Source organism: Alternaria conjuncta, assembly GCF_024043145.1.
Source record: "Alternaria conjuncta strain BMP 0040 chromosome Unknown scaffold_6, whole genome shotgun sequence".
In the NCBI taxonomy this organism is placed as follows: domain Eukaryota; kingdom Fungi; phylum Ascomycota; class Dothideomycetes; order Pleosporales; family Pleosporaceae; genus Alternaria; species Alternaria conjuncta.
This window is the reverse complement of record NW_026250095.1, coordinates 1,385,390-1,404,351: the sequence shown is the minus strand read 5'-3', so window position 1 is coordinate 1,404,351 and position 18,962 is coordinate 1,385,390. Positions and strand designations below refer to the sequence as shown.

Here is an 18,962-nt window from a genome sequence, read left to right as displayed (position 1 = left end):
CAAATTCTACGTCTTACCAAACACAAATATACCCTTGCCATCCCTGTAGCCCTCCAATGTGTCCTTGACCTTACCAATCAACTCGTCACCCTTGGTATCCCACTCCCACTTGATCTCATCAACGGGCATGTCTCTGAACTCGCCCTTGCGTGTCATATCCAGTACATCAGCAACTGTCTTCTGCTTCTCCTCTGGGTGCTTCTCCGCCCACCTGCTTACCCAAAAGCCGTGGAAGTGAATGTCCTTGAAGATGAGCATTGACGCGGGAATAGTCAAAGGCTGCTTCGACATCGCGCCGTAGGTAACGAAATGCGACGAGGAAGAAAGCAGTTTGGCCATTGCGGTAGCTGCTTTCCCGTTCACGCAGTTCAATGCCAAACGGATGGGAGCGCGACCGCCGTTTGTCCATTCTTTGGCCTGGTCCTTGATGCCCTGCGATTGTAATTCCGCATCCGTGATGACGACGTCTGCGCCCAGCTCTTGGAGTTCCTTCTTCATGGCTTCTTCTTTGCTCTTGTCTTCCCGGCTACGAATCACGTTGATGCTCTTGTAACCCCACTTCTTGCCTAGTTGAATGGCGGCACGTCCGACACCTGAGTTTGCTCCATTCTGTATGAACCACTCGCCTTCGGAGAGAGTGGTGAAGTCGCGGAGCATGCGGTATGCCGTGCATGGGTTTATGGATACGGTGCCGGCTTGAATCGCTGTAATGCCTTCGCGCATATGGTCGTCGAGCTTGACTACGTCGTTGGTGGTGGCGCTTGCGTGTGTTCGCCATGTACCGAAGCCAGGACCTTTCATGAAGACCCAGTCGCCCTTCTTGAAGCCTTCCTTCTTGACTCCTTCGCCCAACGCTATTATCTCTGCCACACCCTCATTTCCGGCGACAGCGATTGGGTTGGGTGTGCCTAGGTTGGTGGTGAAGGTCGGCTTCGAAGGGTATACGCCTTGAATCTGGTTGATGTCGGCGGGATTGATGGGCGAAGCGAGGAAGCGCAGTGTCATAAAGTTGCTATGCGGCGGCGAGATGGAATGACCGTGCAGAGAGAGTACAGCGGGAGGCTCGCCATATTCGGAGAATGTGAGGGCTTTGGCTTGCTCGTAGCCGTATGCGGAGATGTAGCGGCGCTGCGGGAGGCGCGATACGGCTGGGGCTAGGTGTCGCGTGCGGCGCAGACACGACTGCGCTAATCGCGGAGACGACGAGATGAGTTTGGTAGCCATTGTGAGTGGCGTAGACAATATGCAGGTGACGTGAATTGGAAGCCTGCGGAGCTCATGGAAGATGTTTTGGAAAGACGGAGCTATGACGTTTGCTAAAGCCGAGGTTTGGTGGAGCAATGGAGCTCGTAACACGCATCACTTTCGACACAGTACATACAGTGCATGTCTGTAACAATTCTCGATGCGCGAAGGTTTTGACGGGATGAATTAACACTCTACATGCCAAGGTAGCGCAAGTTGCGAGTCTCGCCTTCCGCCCAAGTCTCTAGATGCCAGATCGTGCTTTGATCCACTGTTTCTCATAAGCTCGCAAGAATACTCGCATCAGACAACAATGCGCCACAGCCTGCGCCTTAAGCTACGTACGAAGAAGCAATGGTAGACATTCACATGCAAGACGGCCCAAGAGGCGCTTCGTGAAGGTTCCCGCCAGCTGGGCATCTAGACGCCACTAGCACCGCCCCGCGTACGTCATCGGCCATGCGTGTTGCTAGGCTGCGCCCTCCTTGAACTGGCAGGTTGCTGCATACCCCTCTTGCTACAAATAGACCCTTTCGCCAACACACCCTGTCCACCACATCACTCAAAGACTCACAATACCCCTCAACCACTATACCACTACATCCAAATCCCTCCCAAAACACCTCACATACACTTCAACATGGCTGCCACTGTCAACGTCGAGAACATCTCCACCAAGACTAGCGAGGATGAGATCAAGAGCTTCTTCTCCTTCTGCGGAAAGATCCAGTCGCTCAGCGTAAAGCCCTCAGGCGACGACACCCAGTCTGCCTCGGTCACCTTCGAGAAGGCCGCCGCCGCAAAGACCGCCCTCCTCCTCGACAACACACAGCTCGGCCACAACTCGGTCCAGGTCACGTCCGCTAAGAGCATCGACGAGATTGCCGGCGAGAAGTCTGCGTCCGCCGACGACGCCAAGGACGGCGACCACCACATCGAGCAGGAGCAGAAGCCCCGCGCACGCATCATCGCCGAGTACCTCGCCCACGGCTATGCCATCTCCGACACCGCCATCGAGAAGGCCCTCGCCGCGGACAAGCAGAACGGCTACAGCACCAAGTTCATGAACGTCCTCAACAACTTCGACCAGAAGACCCAGGCTACACAGAAGGCGCAGGTCGTCGACCAGAAGTTGGGCATAACAAACAAGGGCTACGCTGCCTTCAACATGATGACCAGCTATTTCGACAAGGCTGCGTCCACACCCACCGGACAGAAGCTCCGTGCTTTCTACGAGCAGGGTAACAAGACCGTCATGGATGTCCACAACGAGGCTAGGCATTTGGCCGATCTTAAGAAGCAGAAGCCTGCCAGCGAGGGCGGTGTCGCTACTGAGCTCAGCGAGAAGCCCGCCGAGGGTAGCAACGAGAAGAGCGGCGAGTCCTACGCCGCCGCTGCTGCCCCCACCTCCTAGATACGAACACCTCAAGTGCTCACGACGGAGGACTGGAACGACATTTCTTTCGATTCAACGATTCCCACTTGGTTTACAGTCTGTATGAATACTTGCGCATGATACCGATGACGGCACGAGCACGGAGTTTGGAATAAGATGGTTTAGCAACCTACGAAAACACAATTCTATCTAGTAACCATTGATTTTGAGCCCTGTATTATCGCGTAGTGATGGTGCTCTATTACGATCTTTTCTCTAGCAACGACATAAACAAGCACGCAGAAAACAAAAAGACCAAAGCCAATGTTCCTCCTACCCCTCTAGTATCCCCACTCTCCACTATCCAACAGGCTCTGGCTAGCCACAAAGCTGAAACCCCCAAAAGGATTGCTAGAAGCCTGACTCTCAAACATCAAGTCGTCAAACTTCTTGGTCAGAACAGGGCTCAGTGGTAGGTCGGTAAAGTCCTGAGCAAAGTTCTCCGCCAACTCCGGGTCCGTGATGAGTGGCTGGATCGGCGGCTCCAACTCCCTCGCTTCCAACTTCTTCCAGTCGATCTTGCGGAAGAACCTATGTTTCTTGATGTTCGGCAGATCCTTGGCCATGTTGAAGCCTAGGCGCTTCTTGGGGTCTTTGCGGAGGAGGCGAGTGAGGAGATCTTTTGCGTCGGCGCTGAGGTAGTAAGGCAGGGCAAGTTTCTGCTTTACAATCTTTTCCTGGATCTTGGCGTTGTTGTTGCCAGTGAAGGGAGGAGCGCCAGTGAGAAGATCGAAGCCGAGTGCGCCTAGGGACCACCAGTCGACTGCCGCGCCATACTCGTGGCCCTGAACAACCTCCGGAGCCATGTATTCTACGGTACCGAGGATCGAGCGGCAGGGGCTGTCTTCGTCAAGACTGACTTTGCTGAGGCCGAAGTCGGTAAGGAGCAGGTGGCCCTCGGAGTCCAGAAGGCAGTTCTCAGGCTTTAGGTCGCGGTAGATGACGCCGACTGTGCGGTGAAGGTGGTCAAGCGCAAGTACCATTTCAGCCATGTAGAAGGCGGCTACGTCCTCGGAGAACATGCGCTCAGCAGCGAGGTGGTGGAACAGCTCGCCGCCTTGGGCATACTCCAGAATGAGGTACAGCTTCTCCTGGTCCTGGAAGGCATAGTAGAAGTTGACGATGAAGGGGTGTCGGTTCACGCTCTCGAGGACATTTCGCTCCGTCTTGGTTTGTTCGATGAGCTTCTTATGCACAGTAATGGAAGCCTTCTTGAACTGCTTCTGCGCGAAAAGGCGGCCTGTCGCGCGCTGCCTGACCAGCAAGACGGTGCCATAGCTGCCCTTGCCCAGACACATCAACGGCTCAAAGTCCTCGGCCGTCATCTTGCGCGCCATGCCGCTGTTCAACATGGTCGAAGTCTTGGAGAGCGTGTCGATGTTGAAGTCTTCTGCGTTGAGGTCGATTTCGTAGCTCTCCATCTCCGTACGGTCACTGTCACTTTCCCGGCCTGACATACTGGTGTTGCTCGATAACTGCGATGTGACCCTGCTCATAGCGACACCCTTTCCTGGGGAATCCTTCATGGGTGAGTCGCTCCTTGGGCCTAGGTTCAGCGCCTCCAGCTGGGCTTTAAGGTTGCTAATGCCTCCCGCCGTGGACTGGGGTCTAAGCGCTGGGCTGCTGGTGACGCTGGGAAGTCCAGAGCGCACAGGTCCGAAGCGCGGTGTAGTGGCCAAAGAGTAGTCCGACTCCTCCCCACCAGACGTGACTGGAGTGTGAAAACCCCGGGTGACGCTTGTAGCTTGTAGTCCTGCTTTCAGACCCTTCTTTTTCTTCTTCTTGTTCTTCTGGGCCTTCTTGAACACGGCGTCGAAATCCAATTTGTCTGGTCCCTGCTGCTTGCCCTCGGGGCCGGGCTGCATTGCGCGCTGTGGCATAGGGCTGACGATGTTGATCGGCGGGGTTCCTACGTGGAGGGGCGCTTTGGGCGGGCTCATGTCCATGGGTCCCGAAGCGAACATGTCGTCTTCGGGCATGGCAGGCTCAGGGTTTCGCGGCGCGTTGGCCGGAAGTTGGGCATCGTTCTGGTCGAATGCGAAAACCATGGTAACGGTAGTGAGGGGTAATGCGATAAAGAGTTGTCACTCTCCAAGCTGCGCCCGTATTCTGCTCAAGTCAGCATTTGCGCACGCTTCGGAGAGGAGTTCGCGCACATCCAACGCCGGTCTTGGGCAAACCAATATTACAGTCCGCCGCGAGGATTCACGGCGGAACTCCTACCCCTAGCCGGACCAGCGATGCGAAGGAGGCGTCCGTCTTGTTCAGGCCTGAGCTCAGTGCGGTGTAGGGGAAGAAGGAGCCAACTGCGGTAAGCTGAGCGGTGGGTAGGAAAGCGGTCGCGGCGAAGGAAGCAGAGCCCATAGATGGTTGTGGTGGAATATTGGGAATGTTAATGGTCGGAGCCAGGATTCGGGGCCTGGCAGTAAATCTGTCTAGTGGAAGTGTCGTGGTGTTGGGAGAAGTCGTGTTTGAAGGGGCTTTGGCAGAAAGGAACGCGATCAGCGGGAGAGGCTCAATCGCCAGGTTCTTAATTTGGTGCCTTGGCGGGCTCGCGGTGGCATGTGAATGAGCTTGCGCTTAACTGGTCATCCGCCCCAGATCCACCTCCACACAAACTCGGAGATCCACCCCGTGCTTTCATTTACATCATATTTGCATGTCTTGCTAATGTCATGCGCTTGCGTCGCTGATGCGATCGTGTTGATGTCGTTCGCTGCCACGCGCGCTGGCACTGAAACTGCGATCGCGTCTCACTCGACAAAGACAGCGCGACGCTGATCCAACGCGACTCTCTTCGCGAACGAGTCTACGTGGCAAGGGTATCTATTCGCTGCTGTGAAGTAACTCCGACTATGATTATCGCGAAATGAAGCTACCAGCAGTAGCCCTGAGTGAGAGCTAGCGTGTTCCTCCTTTGTCAAACGTGCCTATAGAACAACAAAGCGCGACGCTTGACGGATAGGGGGCGCCACGAGACGTACACGAACTTGAACTGCTATATCTCGCGCCCATCGCCCTGCTTAGTAGAAAGACTCATTCGCGCCCCTCAGGTGTTGCCTCTTTCTGAAATATGTGACTTCCCCACCCGAAGCTAAGCGAGTGGGACTGCTGTGGGTTTTATGTTCCGACATCCGTCACAAAGAAAGGGCACAACTACAACTACTACTGCGTCTATTCCAGTCCATTCTGACCTCACTAGAAAGAACGCACAAGAAAACGCCCATCATATACTTTTCAATTCCAGAATTTTTCATCGTCGCCTTCCTAGCTCAGTGGTAGAGCGCGTCACTAGTAACGCTAGTCTCAATATGGGCTGCGCTAGTCCCAATCAGGACGTCACGTGATGACGAGGTCGTCAGTTCAATTCTGGCGGAAGGCAATAGCCCTCTCTTGCAAGAGCATATCTATCTTTTTTTGGTCGCTAAGCGTCTATTGTAGCCTCATTGTTTCTATTCTGTGGTTTTCCTGCTCACTGGGCTTCGGGAACATGTCACGGATCGAACCCACGTTCTGTCATCTGATTGGGGCTAGCGTCACACTAGCTCCCGGCCCGTGCGGGATCATCAAAACTTCAGCCCGCAAGCGATTGATCGTTCGACAACGTAGTATCTCACAAGTAATGCAATCTCAACGCATATTTCCACCCGTTACAAACAGGCGACCGTGGCATCACGGGACTCGCACTTATGATTCAGCTGCCTTCGCTACGACACTGAACACATCCATTGAATTTCAAGATGAACAACCTGAAACAGACACCTGGTGGGCTTCAGAACGTGTTTGAAAGCCTACTCAACTTTAGTAGCCTGCAGCTGGATCTATCATATGTTTTTACAGCTTTCAATGTCGTAGTCTTGAAATTTCAGTTCGAGAATCCGGGGTAAAGCACTTCCTAACCGATTCAGTCAACGTTAAAAAGCCCGCGAAACAACATCCGTTCCCAAGGTTATCAACCTCTTTTTCCCGCTTCTCGCTGCAGATGGCCTGTCCCCATCGCGACATCAAGCCGAGCAACAATAATTATGAACTACAACGGTAAATCTTACACAATTCACGACCAGCCCTTCGAAAGTTTAGTTCTGCTGACAATACACAGATATCCTCATCTCAACTCTTGTATTGTAGACGTGCAAGCTCAAAGTGGGACTGACTACCTATTCTCTAGCGATAGTGACTCAATCCTGATCTTCTTCCTCCTCCTCGCCGACCTCGGCCACCACTGGCATCCGTCTTCGCGCCTTCGGCTTGTCCGCCCCCTCGTATTCCTCCTCGTCATCACCGTCGCCCTCGATCACCACTGGCATCTGTCTTCGTACATTCGGCTTGTCCGTCTTCTCGCCTTCTTCTTCCTTGTCACCCACCTCGCGGTGGGGACTCTTAGCAGACGGAGGCTTGCCCTTGACAAGATTGACGTTCTTCCTTGCCTCGATCGATACGTTCATCGCTGTCTTCAACTTCTCCCCTCGTTCGATGGGCCCGGTTGCCAGAATGTCTTCACTGGTAGCAAGCAAGACCTCTCTCGCTATCCCCAGCTTGCTGAGATGGGGGTACTTCTCAATGTACTTCCTGGCAAAGCCTCTCAGCTCTATCCTCTCCGTTTGGTTGAAGTCCACCGGATATATCATGGAATCGGAAGGGGGCGAAGGGAAGGATGAACTCCATTTGGCCAAGGCGCGGTTTACTTCGTTCGACAGGACATCAACCTCGGCCATAACTGCTGCCTCGTCTAAACTCGTGTCTTCCGGCTCTTTGTCTGGCACAGCCAACGTATCTCCGGCGTCTCCGCGGTCCACGATGAACGTGAAATGTAAGCAGGCAAGGAATGAGCTGAAGCAGGCTGGGGCAGTGACCGGACGTGTGCGAATCGCAGCAGCCAACCGACCAAAATTGTCGAGATAACTGTGCGTTACAATGATAGAGTCGCGAGCGGAGACGAGAATGGATATCGGGTCGACCAGCGGCGAAAGTCTGCTTGATAAACCTTCGCTCTCAGGCTTCCACGCTGCGACAGCGCTCAACGGAGATCCTAACGCGTCGAGGCAGATTATTGTGGATGTTGATAGCTGCACCCTATCAGCCACAAAGAGACGCGACAGCATGCTTGACATCGTGTCTTGGGTATTGTCGGTGCTCTTGTCGCCAACCCCCTCGCTCTCTCCGGCTTGCGGTGTACACTCCTCACGCCTCGGTGCTGCTGGCTGTGGCGCTTCGGTGTCTTCGATGCTCTTGTCGCCAACCGCCTCGCTCTCTCCGGCTTGCGGTGCACACTCCTCACGTTTCGGTGCTGCTGGCTGTGGCACTTCGGTGTCTTCGATGCTCTTGTAGTCCATCTCTTCGTCGTCTCCTGTTTGCTGTTCAAGCTTCACGCGCTTCGGTGCTGCTAGCTGTGGCACTTCGGTGTCTTCGATGCTCTTGTAGTCCATCTCTCCGTCGTCTCCTGTTTGCTGTTCACGCTTCACGCGCTTCGGTGCCGCTGACTGTTGCGCCGTTGCGGAGCGCTTTGCTGAAGGTGTTGTAGCCGTGTTCGTTACGGGCAACTCGGCGGACTGCAAGGAGGTCAGTTAGCGGACGACGAGTAGATGCAGCGATGGAAGATCATACCCTTAGGAGGTACTCGTGATACCGGCTCTTCAGCTCAGGCTTGCTCCCAGTCAGCCGTACCCGGTCCTTGAACTTAGGAATAGTGGTGTTCAACTGAACAAGAAACAGCTTCATGTTGTCCCTGGTCGCCAGGGCATCGAAGTCTGCGAGTTTCTCCTTGATGTCATCGCCGCTGCGCTCGAGCGCCTCGTTGACCGCCATAGCTTCGGATTGGAAGCAGGCTAGTGAAGCACTGAGCCAGCGAAGTGTTTCCAGGCGCGATGCGTATTGTCTAGCCGGCGCAGCTGGGCATTCGCAAATGCAATTAGAAAATGGACGCAACGCGGGTGAGTACTAGTAGAAGCGAAGGAGCGAATGGGCGCGGCGAAAACGACTGTCAGACATGAAGCGGAAAGACAGAGTATATGAAAGGAGGCGGTCGAAGATTGACAGAGGAGCGAAGAGGAGGCAGATGCCGCGAGGTGAGATAGATTGTGGTGCGTCGCACCTTCCCAACCCACGCGCCAAGCAAACCTCACCTACCCAAACACTGCACTCACCATTCTTCACCGCCAGTCCTCCGCAGCCTTCATCATCGGCTTCTCAGCGTGCCACTCTTCTCATTAACCATCAAGATCTGCACGAGCAAGCGTCTCGACAGCTTGACGCAGTACTTATTGTCAGCGTCATGTTCTATAAGCGCTATACACTGAAGACCTCCACCCCACACATCCTGTTCGCTCTTTCCAACCAGACCTCCGCAGCCTTGATTCTCACATTCGTAACGCTCACTCTCCTCATCAACCAACGGCATCCGCGCTACTACGCCTCCTAGTCCGACCTCCACAGCCACAACCCTCACCTTCTCAACGCTCGGAGGTATCCGTTCCGCGGACAGCAACTGCGCCACCAATCTCCCATTAGCCCGAAGCAGAGGTCATCATCAGCGTCGTATTCTCCACGCGCTGGATACCAAAGACCTCGATCCCACACATCCTACTCAGTCCATACAAACGAGCAGAACGCGATGTCTCTGTCTCTACCACCTAAGCACCCTTCCGCCAAGATGGCCGCGTAGATGGCTGCACTGAGCAACGCGCAAAAGGAGAAGCTCAAAGTTAGTTCGAAACGCTCCCGCTTCTATGACAGCTCGGCTCCCGGTACAATTGCCCAACGAGCGCAAGCTCGCAGTAACTTCCAGGAATATTGCAAGAGTGTCTACGGGATCGAAAAGGAGCCTGAGATGTACAGTCGTGAGACCCTCATCGACCACGTCTGCGGCTTCCTGGAGTGCATGGCGACGGTCTCGGAAGGAGTACTCCATGACAAGGTCAAGGCAAGTTTCATCCAAATCCCCATGGTAAACAGATACTAACACCTCCCAGGTGGGTACATTGTATATGTACAAGTATTCGCTTCGGTTCTGGGTTGATCGATACACGCTCGACTTCGAATCGATTCAGACGGAATACTATTGCCGAGTATTAAGGCATATCCACATGGTAGCCGTGGAGCAAGACTTGCCAACAGGAAGCAGGGAGAAGAACGAGCTAGGCGAGTTCGAGCTCGGATTGATGTACATGGAGGCCATGGCTCTTCAGGAGGGGGTCCTCCAGACAAAGCAACATTACCTCGCGTGGGTTCTTGCCTATATTACCGGGGCCCGACCCGGCACTTTCACAGTTGGAACCGGCTATCATAAAGGCGCCCCGCTAGGTAGTGCCATGAGCCACACCATGCCCACGCGCGCCGTTTCCCACACATTACGCTGGGCTGACATCAAGTTTGACAAGTTCGAACAGGAATACTGCTGTATCCTGACGTTCCGCTTTTTGAAAGGAAGCCACGACAAGTACAAAGAGGGTAACTTGGACGGGTCAAGGGAGTTCTTTTTCGCGCCGAAGCAAGAACGCCTACATCTCGACCTTAGTGCGCTCTTATTTGGTGAAGGTAAGGCGTGGATGTTCGGGACTCAAGCTCATACACTGACATCCCATAGCTTATACCCGAGGCTTGTTTGTCGACCCATTGGACATTCTCCTCAGCGACACGTCCCTTCATTTCCCCACGATCAGATCGGAAGTGGCAACACAGGCTGTGTTCCTTGCGCCGAACACAGAATGTGAGCTTATTCCCACTCAAGAGATGAAAGCCAATGCACTCAACCGAAAGCTCCAAGACTTCTGTCTGTCGGTCGGTATTCTCTGTTATGTTTCTATGTATTCGTTCAGAAGGCAAGCAGCTCAGGAAGCAAAGAGGGACCACTCTACCGAGGACGCCATGGCGCTGCTCGACCACGCCCCAAACCACCCAAATACCCTGCCCTACTACGACCAGCATGGATTTGGTCGACGAGATGTAACTTCGTTCAGACTGGGGGGTGCAGCACTCACGGACTCATCGATTCGAAAGTTTTTCTCCCCGTCTAACAGACTGGTAAGTACTTACTCTTTCCAGTTGCTTCTGCCTACTCACGAGAACCCTCTCGCACACACAAGATGTTTACTAATCTTGTGGCACTGCAGTGGGTCAAAGACACATCGTCAGGATGACCAGTCAGATCACTAAAAGCAGAGCTTTACGCTCGCGCACTCCAGATCATCACCTCAGACCCGAAACACAAGAAACTCGAGGCCGGACTTCACGACATCCTAATCAAAGCCCACACCAAGCTCCAAGAGTTCAACCTACTCTCGCCCGACGGAGAATACTGCATCACGGACCGCAACATCGGAAAGTACAAGGCACTGATAATGGGTATCGAGGAGCCGGCATTCATGGAGATAAGGCAAGAGTTGGAAGAACACTTAGCGCCGTGGAAATTTGCCCGCATGGCTGTCACACAACGCACCAATGAAGCCTGCCGCAAGAGCATCGAGGGCAAGTCGGCGGAGAGAAAGGATGGGGCAGTATGTGAACGAGATGGGCATTGAAGGAGCAGAAGATGACGAATACGTGGAAGTCGTCATCGAGCTCGTCGTCGGCTGGTAATGCACGGATCAATCTGTACGAGCACCTCATTTAAGAAAAGCGCTAAACAGGTCTGCAGACTACATCCAGACAAAAACTTGCAGAGTAGGTGACCTGACCTCAACGTAGGCTCCAGGGTGTTCAGATTTTCTTAGGTTGGCGTGCGAGGGAGGGCCGTGGAGAGATGAGACGGGGGTGTCAACCTGCGCTTCCTATCAGCATGTGCTGAGAACGTAAGACGAGTATACTTCCGGGAGGAAGAGCCGATCTACCTGGGGCCATTTCTTGACGTCTCAGGTTTGATCCGAAGAGGTGATCGTCCGGCTGAGTGGTCCACGCAGATCCATAGTCGTACAGTTCATCTGCGTCACCAAGCACAACACAAAAACCATCGCCACTATGCTCGTAGACCGTATGAGCAAACTGAATGTCATCCGCTCAGTAGGCTTCCCCCGCTACGTTCATCGAGCAATGCCAGATTCATCGCGACATCCTGCTGCATCACTTCCAAACCTTCCGATGGAACTCCTCCTTTGGGTTAACGACAATAATGGTGTATCCTCTTGCGACATCCGGTCTCTCCGCCTTACTTGCAAGGAGGTGGAACTGAAATGCCGCAACGGGTTCTATGACACCATCGACGAGTCTACTGTATTATTGCAGCTAGACGCTGGATTTCCTGCTCGCGCACTGGTGTTCGCAAAGTACCAGGAGTGAAGTGACAACATCACGTCTGTCCACCTCGAGGTCCCACGAAACAAGTTCTTCTACGCATCAGAACAGGCGCATTGGAATGAAAGATGGGTTATGGACACCACGAAGGACAATTTCGCCGATATGTGACTGAAACTATGACTGGTTTGTCCATAGATCGTTCTACACGTGCAGACCCACTTAAATACAGCTGAACATAAGAGGATCAAGGGCGCATAGCTGTATCGTGGGGCTCTAGCATAGCGATGTTGCCACTCGTCTCAGTTGAAAGACTGTATTCTCTGGATGCTGAGATCTCTGCATTTCCGAGATCATCTCTACCCGGCCGCGTTGGGTGGATGCTGACTAGAAGAAAGGTGTGTGCTTTCGTATTCTCGCATGCGATCTGCTTACTTATTTGTGGACCGAGCGCTTGAAGTCAGCTTCTCACACCTTGTTGACTAGGGTACAGAGTCTAATGAACTATAGCATGTGCGCGACGAGCCGAACACGTGGGGCTGCTCATTCTGCCAGTACAGTAGTTCTGACTACTCAAAGACTAGAGACTGCCCAGTCTACCGCATGCCGAGGTGACATCGGGACTTGCCATTCTCCACTAATCGTGAAGATAGATCTACACGCCTCTTCCCTTACGTGCTTACCAAGATCTAGGCCGAGAATAAGATAATGTAGCCTGGCACCTTGGTTCAAGACATGCAACGTGAATGTCGATCGAAGAAAGGATTTACCTTCCACTCTACTAATAGAAAGCTACCAACAGCGAAGTCGCAATCTATACGAGCATTCTGCATGAACAACGCGACGATGTAGTCTGTCTTGAAGGGATCGGCATTCGAATTAGAGTCACGGCAGAGGCTGAAGGCGCTGCGGGTACCTACCTAGGCAGGTGCTGGCTGCATGAAAGTGGTGGCTACATGAGAGCCAAGATAACTAAGCAGCCCGTCTTCTTTTGACCGCCTGGTGCTGGCAAATGGCTTCAAGGAGTGGTCAGCCAGCATGTGCGGTCAACCTTACTGCGGCCGCTTTCGGTAGCAGATTCCCCAGCCACAACCGTTTCGGGGTAAGTAGCGTCTCCCCCGCAGGCCGATGTAAGACATACGATGTAGTGGAGAAGAAGTTAGTGAGTGTCTGACCGGGCCAGCCCTAGTAATATAGCCATATTAACTGTCGTGTAACCTAGGACGATCTTCACTACATTGATCCCGCCAAGGTCCTTGAGATCATCTTAACGACGAATCACCATAGTAGTTCTATTCTGCGAACTTCATATGCCGGTTGCTGCATGCACATAGTCATCGCCCAGAACACTGTCTTTGTGTCTCGACGTCCGGACACCTCCACCCCTTATGCGATCAGCTTACCACCACCGTCATTGCCAGTCGAGAAACACCGTGTGCACCTCATGAATGCCAGTCAAGCTCTGCGGTGAGTAGTCGTAGAACGCTGAGTGGGCAAAATGACGGACAGTTATGTGGTAATAGCCTCAGGAAGGCTCTCAACCCCGAGACAGTAACCCAGTTCGGGACAGTGATAACTTTGTGCGCGTCCGAGAGGACTGGGAGAGTTGACCGGTCGATGTCAGCGGTGATGGAGAAAGAAAGAGGACTATGTGAGGACGAGAAAGTATAAAGGATGGCCAGAAGTCGACCTGAAAGAACTCACCAAGCTTCAACATTACAACATCATTGCCTTCACTACTTCACCAGCCTTTCGCTCAACACCTCCTCAAACCATCAACATGCGTTTCTCCACCATCACCATCGCCGCCCTTGCTGGCCTCGCTGCCGCCGCTCCCAACGAGATCGCCAAGCGCGAGAGCCAACAGATGACCAGTGCCATTCAGTTCGCTGCCCAGCAAGCCGACTGCAGCATCTTCGACTGCGCTGCTGTTATCGGTGCCGCTTTCTGCATTGCAGGAGGTATTGCAACCGGACCCGTTGGCGTTGCCGCAGTCGTTGCCTGTGTTTCCGGTGGTGCTCCTTCGGTATTTCCTCCCATTGTCTTCCCAGTACCCACTCCCACTGACTTGACTCAGCTCTGCGGCTGCGCTGGGTGCGTCGATGCTCTCGGCGACTTCTTGACTGAGAACGGCCTTTGCCCCGAGTAAACGACGATAGCTGACATTCTGATGCCCATTTCGGGTTGGGGAATGTACGAGGATGGAGTGTTCGGAGGGACATGGTCCATCAACATTAGACCTGCAGTGTCTGGTGTAGACTGGGATGACGGCTCTCACGAGCGACTTGCATGTATCTCCTTGGTGGTAGTTTAAACACACTCGCTCCTCAATGAAATCGCTGGCCAGCTCAAATATTCTCAGTGCCTTTAGTGCATTAACCAGTGATGTGGCAGTAAGCCGACTTGTTACAAATCTTGCGGTAAGCTCGTCTTGAATGGTCAAATGAGGGATTCCATGAAAGATACTGAATGTTTAATGTGTATTGATCGTTTCTATGCTTTTTCATGCTTTGATAATACGAATGCCCACATCTACTCCTCGTCCCCAGCCTACTCGCAACACCTGGTATCTAGGTATGTGCAGTGGTTTTAATCTAATGAGGGACAAAAGTTTAATTGTATGAGAACACGGTTGTGGACGTAGAATCGCTCCTTTTTTGACCTCGTCATGTCATTGATAGGCTTGACGCCGCCCTATGTTGATACAAATGTACAGATAGTCCCCTCATGTGGGCGCATTACTTCTAACGGAACAGAAAGGGAAAGTCACCAAATGGGTAACTTAGGTGCAGGTACCGAAAGTGCCCTGGCAGCCAGCGCCGCAGTGGCCGGTGGTGCTTCCACACCAACCGTACTGGGAGCAGCAGTTTCCGAAAGAGGAGCCAGAGCATGTGAATCCAGAGGTTCCAGCGCAGGAGCCGTCAGTAGATGCCTTCTTGGTGGGTGCAGCAGCGGCCTTGCTGGTAGTGGTAGCGGCCTGCTTAGTAGCGGATGCTCCAGTGCCAGTGCAGGTACCGAAGGCGGAGTTGCAGCCAGTAGAGCAGTGGTCAGTAGTGCTTCCGCACCAGCCGTACTGGGAGCAGCAGTTACCGAAGGATGAGCCAGCGCAGGTGAAACCAGAAGTACCGCCGCATGAGCCGTCAGTGGAGACCTTGCCAGCGGCAGAAGCGACGGGGGCCTTGGAGGTAGTAGCCTTGGTAGGCGTGGCAGCCTTAGTGGTGGTGGTGGTAGGGGCAACACCGTTGCTGCCGCAGTTACCGAAGCCAGATTGGCAGCCAGTTCCGCAGTACGCCGAAGTGGTACCGCAGTAACCGGCAGCGCTGCAGCAGTTACCGAAGGTAGATCCCAAGCAGGTGTATCCCTTGGTACCACCGCAAGTAGCATCGGGGGTAACCTGCTTGGTTCCAGTGGCAGCGGGAGCACCGGCAGAAGTGGCGGGGTTGGGCGCGTTGCCAGAGCCGGCACCACCAGCAGTGCGGTACCAGTTCTCCTTGGGGTCACCAAGGCAGTCACCAACAGTAACGGCCTTGTATCCGAGCTGAGTGAGGGTGGAGAGCATGTACTCGGTCAGGTTCATGGCAGTCTGCTCATGGATATCGTGACCAATCTCGAGCCACTGGTTGCCGGCGGCGGGACCGCTGGTGACGTTGCCCAGGAAAACATCCTTGGAGTATTGAATGAGGGTGGTGCTGTCGTGTTCGTAATCATCCTGTTCCTAGTGTCAGCAATTGAACCCTTTCAAGAGATCAAGGAAGTGCATACGGTATCAAGGTTGAAGTATGTGACGTGGTAACCGAGGTCAGCCATGTCCTTCTCGCATCCTGACTCAGCAGTGCAGCTGGAGTACGGGGGACGCATGTAGGTGGGGATCTTGCCGACGATGTTGCGAAGAGCCATCTCGTTCTTGATCATCTGGTTGTAACGGTCCTGCTGGGAGACGGCGCTCAGGTCCAAGTGGGTCCAGGTGTGAGAAGCAAGCTGGTGGCCCTCAGAGTCCATGCGCTTAAGAACACTGCTGAACTCGGGAGTGATGTCAATCTGTCCCTTGTTGATGTTGTTTCCAGTGATGAAGAAAGTAGCCTTGGCGTTGTAGGAAGCCATGACATCGAGAATATGGCTGGTGAAGACCTTTTGTGGGCCGTCGTCGTAGGTGATGGCAACCGTGCCGGGCGTGGTGCAGCCGTAGATACCAGCGCCACCGTACTCGACATTGCCGACCTTGGTACGGGCGATGGAAGAGGTGTTGGTACCTCCTGGGGTGGCGTTCTCAGGGCAGCCAGAGCCGTGCTCGTAATCGCATCCAGGAGAGTAGCAGTAGTCGTCTTCTGTGCCACAGTAGCCAGCACCTGAGCAGCACTGACCAGCGGGACAGTTGCCGACACCCGCACCACACTGGCGGTCGTCCTGGCGGGCCACGACCTTGTTCTTAACCTGAGTCTTGGGTTGCAGAAGCTCGTTAACTCCGGTGAATCGAGCTCCAGTGCGAGAAAGTAGGTCGCGGGCCCGGAGGTCCCTTGGGTTCAAGCCAATGATGTTGGGCAGACCGGCGCCATGGGCGTTGACGAGAGGAGTGATGGCTGCAACGGCAGCGAGAGCCGCGGAGTAGTGCATGTTGTAAGAATGCGGTCGGTTCGAATTACGGAATTAAAGTTGTTCTGATAGTCGGATTAAGAGATGAGCGAGTGGATAGTGGTGGTCAATAACGACGACACACTGAAGGACCTTGGACCGGAACGAAAGACGGATCACAAGAAAGTAAGATTAGGACTTCGAACAGAAGGTACCAAGAAAAGTCATCACGGCATGCGGGTAGAATCATCTTATGAAGGGTAAGAATGATCGACGGTTAGCCAGCAATCCCCGTAAAGGCCTGGTGCTAAGGTTGACTCGCGTTACGACTAGCGCTCTCGACTCTTGCCTGCAGATGCCGGTCAGCGTAGAAAAGAAAGCTTGGTGTGCCGCGGGCCCCTGGCACTGGCAGATTCAAGCTCTCGACCCGCGGCGCCGGCTTCGCTTCGGGCGGACATGATGCGCGATTGGGAGCTTTCCTCATGGGTTGTTGGTGGCACGCGCTCCTTTGCCATGCAGGAACCGCATTGCTGTCACGTCGTGGAGCGAAAATAGAACGTGATTGTTGATCCGAGCCGTTTGAAACGTGTTTTGCTATCAGTGCCATCCGAAATGTTATTCTTGAACGCCTCTGACGTGACGGCTGTCGACCGGTAATTGCTCGAAACATCGAGTGATTCAAGCAGCCGGTCTCCACTGCCGCCTGTCACTATCCAGTTGCTTGGCGCATATCGGTTTCGCGCGGTCGCTGTTCAACATGTTGCGATGATGTTGCTGTGAGACGCTAGAAAATTATCACTTAGCTGTTGGAGGACCCCACGGGCGAGACGATGTGACGTCTTCCATCGGTCTGACGGTCTGACGGTGCCGCACTCAGTAGACGGCCCTTCAGCCATGGCGTCGAGCCACGAAAGCATCGACCTGCACTGGCGCATTGGCAACAGCTGCCGAGCACGCCCAACCGACGGTTACATCTCTTGGAGAGAGCTTGTTCGGGTTAAGAGATCCACCCCGCATCACCAACAAGCCATCGTGTAAGCAGTCGTTTGAGTCCGAGTCTCTGTCGCACAGCCATGCAATTGCATGAAGATTCGTCCGCGAAAGGTAGCATGATGCGCAATTCCGCTGCAGTGGAGGATGTCTCCTCTGGCCCTTCTGGCCCAGGTACGTACCCGCACTTCCGAGGAAAATTGGAGTCAAGTGGGCTTTCCGATGGCTAAGATGAGCCAATCACGTGCGCCGTCAAGCGAGGCCCATCTAAGCGCTCCCACCCTCAGCACTATACAGCATGCTTGCTTCCGCCAACACACTTCTCGATTTATCAATACTCATCACGAAGCACTACCGCTTACCGGCGCAGAAATTTCATGCCACATGATGGTGGCGTGCAGCACGCAACCACTGTTGCAAGCCGCGCAGGATACAGAAATTCTTGCGACGATGCAATTGGATTCAAGGGGCACGGGAAGACCTCGTATCCCTCTTCGTTTTCATGCAGCTAACCACTCGCACGTCTGATTCAGGCAGCAACTCCAAAACCTCCACTCCACCATGGCATGCAGAGATGGAGCTGTATATGCCTCGGGAATATCGCAAGGAATAAAGACCGAGTCTATTTTAATATATTGCTTTTCTGTTATGAGACAAGCTTTTGCTGAGATGACTAGGTTCTTCAGCCTCGTCCCGATCGCTTGACTCGACGAAACGAGATTGCGATAGACAAACCCTTCTCGTGCGGAGGAGTAAGCAACAGCACGACCGATCCTTAGCAAATCTTAGGCCTACTGCATTCAACGGCTGCGATGATCGTTTGTGGCCAGTACTGCGCAGGTAGACTACCGGTCGCGAATCGAAAACTTCCACTTCCCGACGCCGCGCGAGCTGGGATCTCAAGAGTCACTTTCGACCCTTGTTCGACTCAGACAATCACTGTACTCCACCTCGGAGCTAGTAATCTACCCTGCCAAAATGGCAACAATCGGATAGCACGGTTGACTATCCGTCAATATTGACTGCCGTTTTGTATACTTTTTCTCCTCTTACGTCCGATCAAGCATCCTCAAGGGGCGAATGAGCCAAGCAAACTATGTGGAGAAGCAAGGCGTCTACCACCCGTATCGCTTCTCTTGCTAAGCAAGAACAAGCACCCGCTCCATCCCATGGCACTTGGCGCATGCCGTAGTTTCGCAGTACTCGTATTGCAGGATGAGCATGACGGCTGCAGCTTTGGAAGGTCAACCTACATGACGCCTCAGGGGTCAGAGTCCCACTGAGCATCTGACGTGCTAGGAGACACCTTCCTTTTCTCCCCACTAACATAGATGCTTTCTTCCGCCAGCGCCTCCTTCTGTCGTACGATGTCTGAACGATTAGGCGATAGGTCGAACCACACATTGCCCTACGCCCATAAGCAAGCATCGGTAACCTGCGCGAACGGCACACTTGGTTGTCGCACAGAGGGTTGGCACCCCGCTGCTGATCAGTCGCA

At 53.7% G+C, this 18,962-nt stretch overlaps 7 protein-coding genes and 1 non-coding gene across 8 annotated transcripts; 4 read left to right on the top strand and 4 right to left on the bottom strand.

Annotated features, from left to right (window-relative positions):
* Nucleotides 1-6: 6 nt before the first annotated feature.
* On the bottom strand, nt 7-1,224 carry J4E85_004874 (uncharacterized protein; the record flags this gene model as incomplete). Its single annotated transcript, XM_051469125.1, has 1 exon — nt 7-1,224. The coding sequence occupies one exon, from the start codon at nt 1,222-1,224 to the stop codon at nt 7-9; it is 1,218 nt and encodes a 405-aa protein (XP_051327340.1).
* A 661-nt stretch (nt 1,225-1,885) lies between these two features.
* J4E85_004873 (uncharacterized protein) lies at nt 1,886-2,659 on the top strand (the record flags this gene model as incomplete). Its single annotated transcript, XM_051469124.1, has 1 exon — nt 1,886-2,659. One exon carries the CDS (start codon nt 1,886-1,888, stop codon nt 2,657-2,659), a length of 774 nt encoding a protein of 257 aa, XP_051327339.1.
* A 302-nt stretch (nt 2,660-2,961) lies between these two features.
* On the bottom strand, nt 2,962-4,728 carry J4E85_004872 (uncharacterized protein; the record flags this gene model as incomplete). Its single annotated transcript, XM_051469123.1, has 1 exon — nt 2,962-4,728. One exon carries the CDS (start codon nt 4,726-4,728, stop codon nt 2,962-2,964), a length of 1,767 nt encoding a protein of 588 aa, XP_051327338.1.
* Nucleotides 4,729-5,941: 1,213 nt separating this feature from the next.
* On the top strand, nt 5,942-6,062 carry J4E85_004871. The gene has a single exon. It is a non-coding gene; the product is annotated as a tRNA-Thr (tRNA).
* Nucleotides 6,063-6,858: 796 nt separating this feature from the next.
* On the bottom strand, nt 6,859-8,485 carry J4E85_004870 (uncharacterized protein; the record flags this gene model as incomplete). Its single annotated transcript, XM_051469122.1, has 2 exons — nt 6,859-8,229; nt 8,285-8,485. The coding sequence occupies 2 exons, from the start codon at nt 8,483-8,485 to the stop codon at nt 6,859-6,861; spliced, it is 1,572 nt and encodes a 523-aa protein (XP_051327337.1).
* An 856-nt stretch (nt 8,486-9,341) lies between these two features.
* Nucleotides 9,342-11,196, top strand: J4E85_004869 (uncharacterized protein; the record flags this gene model as incomplete). Its single annotated transcript, XM_051469121.1, has 4 exons — nt 9,342-9,623; nt 9,649-10,213; nt 10,263-10,621; nt 10,861-11,196. 4 exons carry the CDS (start codon nt 9,342-9,344, stop codon nt 11,194-11,196), a joined length of 1,542 nt encoding a protein of 513 aa, XP_051327336.1.
* Nucleotides 11,197-13,685: 2,489 nt separating this feature from the next.
* J4E85_004868 (uncharacterized protein) lies at nt 13,686-14,054 on the top strand (the record flags this gene model as incomplete). Its single annotated transcript, XM_051469120.1, has 1 exon — nt 13,686-14,054. One exon carries the CDS (start codon nt 13,686-13,688, stop codon nt 14,052-14,054), a length of 369 nt encoding a protein of 122 aa, XP_051327335.1.
* A 633-nt stretch (nt 14,055-14,687) lies between these two features.
* On the bottom strand, nt 14,688-16,516 carry J4E85_004867 (uncharacterized protein; the record flags this gene model as incomplete). The annotated part of the gene is made up of 2 exons (XM_051469119.1): nt 14,688-15,614; nt 15,668-16,516. The coding sequence occupies 2 exons, from the start codon at nt 16,514-16,516 to the stop codon at nt 14,688-14,690; spliced, it is 1,776 nt and encodes a 591-aa protein (XP_051327334.1).
* Nucleotides 16,517-18,962: the final 2,446 nt, after the last annotated feature.